Source organism: Peromyscus californicus, unplaced genomic scaffold (genome assembly GCF_007827085.1).
Source record: "Peromyscus californicus insignis strain IS unplaced genomic scaffold, ASM782708v3 Scaffold_3__1_contigs__length_106647218, whole genome shotgun sequence".
NCBI classification, from domain to species: domain Eukaryota; kingdom Metazoa; phylum Chordata; class Mammalia; order Rodentia; family Cricetidae; genus Peromyscus; species Peromyscus californicus.
This window is the reverse complement of record NW_026294551.1, coordinates 105,289,176-105,297,461: the sequence shown is the minus strand read 5'-3', so window position 1 is coordinate 105,297,461 and position 8,286 is coordinate 105,289,176. Positions and strand designations below refer to the sequence as shown.

Genomic DNA, 8,286 nt, shown 5'->3' with positions numbered 1-8,286 from the left:
TGGCACAGAGCAGAGCAGAGCAGAGCTGGTCCCCAGGGAGTCTGGCCTCATTTAGGAATTCCCTCCCAGCACCTGTCACTGCACAGGCAGGCAGATCTGTCTGCACATGAAGGACACTGTGGACAGCTCCGTCACCCGTCTGCTGGCTGCTCTCTTGCACCCGAGATACACGGATAACTAGCACTTTAGTTTTCTTCTGCGACTGAGGATAGACTCCTGTGACTGTCACACGTTATCAGTTATGATTGTCCATTAAGCATTCCTACCACCATTTGGTTTCTTCTAAGCTAAGTGGAAAATAAAACATTAATTTAACCATGAAATGCCTCTCCCCATAACTTACTAACTTCTAAAGAGCATTTTATATGGGCCATAATGTACTTTTGACATAGGTAGTTGTTTTTGAGACTTGGCTGAAGGACTCAGTTCTGGGTGTCTGGAAGTTTTGTTGGTGGTGTGCACGTCGCCATAGGAGAGGAGCCAGCTCTAACTATAGATGGTGTTGTGTCCATACCATAGCAAGGACCACATACTTTAGTGCCTTTCACTCAGTGGCTCCGGATTCTCTGGAGGACAGAACAGGTCTTGATGGTCACTGAGTGTCTACGAGCTTCTGCTGTGCACTGTGAGGACATGAGGTGAGCAGCCTACTTCCTGGGGGGGTCTACATGTCATACCGTTGGCCCACCTGCTGCTTGGCTGGGAGCTGTTCTGAAGACGCTCTCCTTCCCGAGGCTGCCCCGTCTCACAAGTATGTAACGGCCCCACTGCCCCAGTGCCTTCCTCTGTACACACAAAGTCATGGTTCATCAAAATTTTTTTATTTGAGACACAAAAATGCAAAATTGCTGAGATATCAAACATTTCCCGATCAGCTACAATACTGCCACTATGTACAAAAGATCTGATGATAAATGCACATACATATAAAAATACAGTCTGCATCGCCTATGTACAGTACATGTGCAAACATATGGCATTCAGACACAGTACAGAACCGAGTCGGGGTGCAAACGGCACATACAAAGGCATCATGGTTTTTCTTTTAAAAACAACATAAAGGCAACACACGAATGGACCCCCGATTGCCATGATTTCCTGAAACTAGTGCTTCCCTAAGACTGGCGCTGCCCACTGGTGTTTTTCCCCTTTTCTTTCCAGGAAGTGAGATGCTAAGACATTATGTGAAGATGAAAAGAAGAGAAACACCTGCATGTCCATTGCAAGCAACAGAGAATTAACCTCGACACAGAAGAAAACAACTCTGCACTACTACCAAGTATGTTACTCTTAAACCAACAAAACAGCTCCATACTATTTTACAGGAAAACAAGGAAGAAATATCTACATCTGTGAGAACTATAACCTAACCTTAAATGGATACCTTTTTGGGACTGACTTGAGATCACACTAGTCTCAACTTTTAAATAAAAAGTGGCTGCTTTTGGCAAATACCTGGCGATGCCTTTGGTTCCTTTAAGCATTTTGCATTACTATTGGTTTCTTGAGGTCAAGTAATTTTAGTGGACGCTGAACCCTCTCTTAAACCTTCACCTCCTGTTAGTGGGGAGGATCCTCACAGCAGGATGGAGAGGTAACATAACTGGGCCCTCTTCCAGCGAGTCTATTCACTCGCTAAAGCTTTGTCTTGGGTGTTGGCATAAAGCTTGGTTTCACTGCCGATGTCTCTGATGACACATCATCTCGGGCTTCCAGACAGCACCTAGTACACCTGAGATTGCTAAGCTGCTGTCACAAACCTGTGACACCTCCACTCCCCAGAGCAGTGGGCTTGAGTGGAGGGTGAGGCTTCCTGTAAACACGTGCAGCTTTTTGAATCACAGGCCTCAAACAAAGTCACGGGGACACATCTCAGGTACTGTGAGAGGGTGAGCGGCTGACAAACGACCTGCTCACTGCCAGTCAGTCACCAGACAAATAAAAATGGAACCCAGAGACTGCTGAGTGAACAAGCGACTGAAGGTCTGAACCAGGAAACAAAATGACTCTATCTGAACTGCTATTTTCCAGTTTTGACAGAACTTTTTTTACAATGAGCTGAACTTTAGGATGCTCTCCAAATACACCTTCTGTGAGCATGAACAGTGCTTCTTGATAAACCTGGCCTTCCAGTTAGTGTGCTAGGGTAACCTGGGGCTAACTGTCCTCTGGGGCAGTAGGTCCCTGTGTAATTGATATCTTCGGTGTGTGGTGTGATTGACAGAAGCAAGCAAGGCTGGTTGAGTCTGCTGGCCCTGGCCTGGTCGCTCTGATGGTAGGAATGCAACAGCTGCGCTCAGCTTCTTCCTCTCCAGTCCTGGTGGTACCCACGTCCCCAGCCTCCTCCCAGCAGCAGCTTCTGAGACCGACCACTGTGGGAAGAGCTGAGAGTGGAGATGTGCTGTGGGCTCTTCTTGGCCACTTCTCTGGGCAAGGTCTGCTTGAGGACAGAAAAGGGGCTGCCCTCTGACTTGAGGGACAACTGTCATTGCTGGGAACACTGCCTGGAATAACTGGGCTCAGGTGGCTCGAGTCCACTCTGGTGACAACATGGACAATGCTCACTCTCACTCGCTCCTCTGGCTCGGCTAACAGCACATGTGGGCTGATAGCACTGCCCCATTTCCCTGACTCTGCAGAGCTGACTTGGCTTTTGCAGTGCTCAGACCAGCAAGGCATAGCACGTGGTCAGAGAACCACGGAGCTTTTGGAAAGAAGGTTTTAGTAAAGTGTGAAACACATATGGTATTTGAGCAAAAAGTTCCATGGATTCAGGACATCTCTGTGTGCTGACTGCACAGGACAGCAGGATGCCTGAGTGAGCACTGCTGCAGCCCCGAGAGGTTTACTAGAGAGGCCGTGCTGAAATGTACAAGAGGCCCACAGCCACATCAGCTTTCTAGAAGCTGTAGGGTAATTCTTTCCACTCATCTGTACCTTACAAAGTGAAGTTGATACCACTGCACTTTGGGACTATGTGGAAATGGGAAGCTGGGGTTGGACACTACAGGCTTCTAGGAAGGATTTCCTTGGCAACATGCTACAAACAGAAGCCTACACTACACATGTACATGCACAGTGGGAATTTCACGGGCTCTCTGACCTGTGATTTAATGGCTGTGAAGTAACTGTACACCTATTTGCAGGTGTGTCTGTGTGTGGAGGCCAGAGGACAACTTGAGGGAGTCAGTCTGTCCTTCCATCACATGGATTCTAGGGCTCAAGCTCAGCTCCTCAGGCCTGTTGGCAGGTGCCCCACCCCTACCTGCTGAGTCATCTTGCTGGCCTGACCAGCTTTCACCAACAAAGTCATCTTCAGACACACACCTTTTCTGATGCACTCACTGAGGGTCTTTCTGTAGAATGGTCTTTGGTCATGACGCATTCATGTGAGCACATGGGAAAGGTACCCACTCTTGCCCACAGCATGTGGGGGTGGAGGCCTAGCAAGCGCGCTCATATCCCTACTGGATGCTCAAACCAGGAGAGCAGGGCAAGGAATGCTGTGGGTGAGTTGGCTGCAGGGAGCTGGAGGCCCCTTGGTTTTTTAAGAAATAGGACTCTGATGGATTGAAGCCTGGACAGGATGGGCACATCAATAACTAAGCTGGCTTCCTCTGTACTCACTTGTGTTTGGAGAACGACTTTCTTGTGGCAGGCTTCAAACCACTTAAGAACAATACAGAGGACTTGAGGGCCAGGATGCTGTCTCTACTCACAGCTCAGGATGACAGAAGTAAAAGTGTTTCTAGAGGAGGAAATGCCCTAGCATTTAGCAGCCTTCCCCAAGCTCACTGATACTTGGTACTACTTTACTTGGACACCCAGAGCAGGGGAGAGAAGACTAAAGCTCTCCACCAAAACCTAGAGCTGAAATTCCCCTGGGGAAAGTTCTTCCCAGTCCATAGTGGGGGCCAGGACTCAAGCAGCTGTCCAGCAGAACCAACTTGGTTACATCATGTCCTACAGGAGTGCTCTCAGAAGACTTGGTCAGATGACAGTGTCCAGCTGTCAGAATGGTAACGTCTCCCAACACTGACTGAACAGTTCCTGGTAAGAGGGCAAAGCTGGGAACAGGGGCCGTTCTGACAGATGGGCTAAACAAGTACAAACTTGAACGGAGATCACTCTGGGACAAAACCTCCTCAGAAATGACTCAAGTTCTGTCTAGGCGATGGGTCAGGCTACTTCCTGGATGTGCTTGTGGACAGGGCTGTGTACTGATGGAGGAAGCCCACCTGGCTCAGGTTAAGGGGTGGGAGGGACTAGGACAAGGCTGTTATTTAATAGAAATCCCATACTCTGCTCAGTTATTTACAATTTGCCAATAACTAAATGACTAGATCAAGAGTTGTGGAAATCCTGTGGCAGTTGGCATTTTAGAATATTCTTAAATCACTTGACAAACATAACTTTTCCTTTATAGATCAAGAGAAAAAAGGAATAAAACCTCCAGTTTTTAGGCTTAGGCTTGAAGACACACCGAGAGCAGGCAGGGTATCTGATTACAAGCCTATGCAATGAGAACCAGGGATCTAGTGACAGGGGATGGTCCAGCCTGTGCTAAAGGTGGGACTGTCTTGCAGTCTGACAGATACTCCATACCTTCCCTTCTTCTAACTCATTAGTTCAAAAAGGAATTTCATGCTGAAGCCTGTTTTGGTTCTTTGAGATGGGTGTGGCCACCTGAGAGTCTGTCGGCAAGTCTTCAAAGATGGAGATACTGTGGCTCAGGTACTCTAGAGATATCTGAGTTATTACAACAAGTAGGACCAGTGGACGGCCATCTTTTTACTCTGCTGCAGGCTGTAGAGGTCACAAGGTCAGAGCACATTCCAATGTCTACCATCACATGAGAACTAACCTCATCCACCTGGGGCCACTGAGAGCTGCAGCACTACCAACACATCTGGACTCTGTGCACGGGGCTTTGTGTGACAGTATTTTGCAGACATCCACTTACGGTGATTCCCAAACTCACCAAATGACCTATGACATCACACAGCCACATGGATTTCAGAGTGGAACCCAGAGCCTCTGGCTGCAAGCTGCAGCTGCTAGTTGCACAGCATGCTTAAATGCCTCTGACTGTGCTACAGACCTGGGTCAGGCCACTCGAGGGGGCACATGTACAGTGCCTTCTCCCCTCCTTCCCCTCCCTCGTGGTGGCGTTGTGTTTCAAGTGGAGCTGCTTGCCTTTTATTGGGGCCGTGAGGTGACCACAGAGGTTGAAAGGTAGCTGATGACCAGAGCTCTAGTGCCACTTCCTGTGGATGGCACTGACCTTTGGCTTTATCTAAGGCATTTCACAAGGCCTCTTGCATGCGACAGGCCTGCCTCTGTAAGTTGTGGAGTCCCTCACACTTGGCTTCCAGGCTATGACCGTCTATTTCTTCTGGGACAACGTATGTTAATTGTAGCAGTGCAGCTCTGGCTACAGCTCTAAGCACTGACCCTTGTTTTCATGTTCTGAAACCTCACGACTCTGGGACAAGTGACCTGTGACCTTAGTCCCATGGGAGTGGCAGGTCCTGCGGGTCCAGAAAATCAGCAGAGAACATGCTTGGCGCAGTGGTGCTTAGAGGAGCAAGCCCAGAGGACGGGGTGGGCATGGTGATGTCCAGCCACTCCATGTTGTCCAGGTTGGAGTCTGACAGGTCGAGAGACAGACAGGGGGTTGCTGCCACCAACTGGGCCTCGGAGGTCTCCATGGGAGAGTGAGAGTGGTACAGCATGCTGGAGTGACTCAGCAAGTCATTCTGGAGGTCCTCTATCAGAGAGAAAGGCTCTCTGTCTTCGCTGCTGCTCTGCAGTGGGGCAACGTCATTGGTCGAGGGTAAAGTTCCATCCAAGAAAGCTTCTAGCTGGTTCTCTAAGCTGGCAGATAAACTGTTCATAGGTTCTAAGGACACAGGTGGTGCTATTTGGACCTGGGGCGGTGGTCGAGACACCACTGTGTTGACTGGCATTGTAGTGATGCTGGCTGTCACTGGCCTCATCTTGGAAATTGGAGAAGGCTCTTCTTTTATAGGGAAGGAAATCTCTGTGCAGAAGAATTGATGGTGTTAGAACGGTTATGCTGCCATCGGACTTTGTATTAGTGACTACCTTGTCACCCTCTCTCATATCTTAGAAGCAGAAATACCATGCTCTATCTAATTCTTTTCTTAAAAATCATTATGGTTGAGACTGCACTTCAGTTTGGCAATATAGTCTAGAAAGTTATCAAAAGATACAATATACCTTATGATTCAAGGCTGGCGCTGGTTCCTTTGCCTTCTCCCTTAAGTTGAGGCAGGCCAGCTTTTACTCTGAGTTCTTGTTCTTTTCTGAGCTATATAAATTCTGGAGGAATAAGCACCAATTATTTAATTTATTCTTACAAATTTAATTTTTACTTATGTATACATGTGTGTTCCTGTGTGCAAGTACCCATGGAGGTCAGAAGAGGGTATCTGACCCTGAGTGGAGTTATAGGCACGTGAGGGCCAGCCACCATGGGTGCTGAGGACAAAATCCTCATCTTTTGCAAGAGCAGAAAGTGCTCTTAAGTGTTGTGCTATCTTTCCAGCCTGGAACTCAGAGAGATCTGCGTGGGATTAAATGTGCTTCACCATGTTTGATTCAATTTCACTTTTCCGAGAATACACTAGGGGAAAGATTGAATGAACTAAAGCTCAGTGTGACTGGGGGTTTTGTCTGTGCATGTGTGTGCAGAGCTCATGGAGCCAGAAGAGGAAGTTGTATTTCATGGGACTGAAGTTTCAGATGTTTGTGAGCCACCATGTGGGTGCTGGGAATTGCAGTTGAGTCCTCCAGAAGAGCAGCCACTGAACTACTGAACCATCTTCTGCTCCATAAAAATTATTATTAATCATTGGAAAAAAATCTTATCATAACCAGATTGAGCAAAAACTGAATGCCCTGATTTTTAAAATACACATTTCATTTTTAAACCCCTAAGTTTTCATAGTTTATGTTAGTCATGAGTTTAACGTATTTTGAAAGATCAATACAGTTCTTAGCAAAGACTTCAATTTATACATGTGACCCATGTGCAGATGGCAAGGGTCCTTCACTAGCCAAGTGCTCTGACCAGAACATCAGCCTTCTGGTCAGATGGAGAAATAGGAATCAGACTTCAAACTTCACAGAAGACTGCTTTTTTTTTTTTTTTTTTTTGAGACAGGGTTTCTTTTGTGTAGCTTTGAAGCCTTTCCTGGATCTCGCTCTGCAGACCAGGCTAGCCTCAACTCACAGAGATCCGCCTGACTCTGCCTCCTGAGTGCTGGGATTAAAGGCGTGCACCACCACCGCCCGGCCCAAAGACTGCTTTCATCAGAAAACTTTAACATTCAGTCTGTGTGTGTGTGCGCGCAAGTGCATGTGTATGCGTTTTTGTGTGTGTGTGTGTGTGTGTGTGTGTGTGTGTGTGTGTGTGTGTGTGTGTAGCTAGGGATGAAATATGGCACCTCACATTTGTATTGCAGCGCTCTGCCACTGGCTGCAACCATCCCTACAAGCTTCTGAAACTTATTCTATGCTTATTTTTAAAGACACATAAGCTGAGGCAGACTGTTTTTTCTGTGGTTAATGTCTGGTTTAAAGACAACATATTGTAAACTGATGACTTATTTTAATTTTAACTACATTTTATTATTTATGTGTGTGCATGCCAGAGAACAACTTGTGGGGGTTAGTTCTCTTAACTCGGGTCATAAGCTTGGCAGCAAGCACCTTTACCCATGAGTTATCTCACTAGCTCTTGTGTCTCCTTATACGTAGAAGTGCTTTGAATTTTAACAGAACAACTGAGGGAGCACAGGCCAGGTAATCAGACTGTTCTCAGCCCATGGCTAGACTGGTATACAGGCATGCTTTGCAGTTCCACGTAGAGTTTAGAGCTGGCCCAGTTCTGCTGTTTGGGAATGATCTTTTATTTTGCTAGGTAACGGCTGTGGGGATATCACGCCACTGCTTGAGGTGGAACCAAAGGCCTTTCCTCTGTTATGTGTTTTAATGACCTAACTTGAACAGGTTTAGAACTGTCCATTTCTCAGTTTCCAAGACAACCTTCATCTTTAGAGTAAGGTTGTCCTGGGCCAGAGGTGTGAGGCCTCTTCCCACAGGCTCATGTCCAGCTTTTGACCTACCTCCGCTCTTTATGAGGATGTCAAAGAGGTCGTCCATCTGCTGACTGTGCACATTGGAAACCTGCAGCCGAGGAAAGCAGAGTTAGTAGCCTTCACCAGGGCAGTCTGCCGCCACACCCTGAGGCCCTCCACT

General features: G+C 47.3%; 1 protein-coding gene across 5 annotated transcripts in view; it reads right to left on the bottom strand.

Annotated features, from left to right (window-relative positions):
- Positions 1–799: 799 nt before the first annotated feature.
- Mrtfb (myocardin related transcription factor B) overlaps positions 800–8,286 on the bottom strand; it is a 168,881-nt gene continuing 161,394 nt past the window's right edge. For all 5 annotated transcript variants that reach the window (XM_052759556.1, XM_052759557.1, XM_052759555.1 and 2 more), the window contains 2 exons: positions 8,154–8,214; positions 800–6,043 (listed from right to left, as the gene is read on the bottom strand). In XM_052759556.1, coding sequence (XP_052615516.1) covers positions 5,508–6,043; positions 8,154–8,214 — 597 coding nt within the window. In that variant the 3' untranslated portion in view covers positions 800–5,507. The remainder of the gene's footprint in view (positions 6,044–8,153; positions 8,215–8,286) is intronic.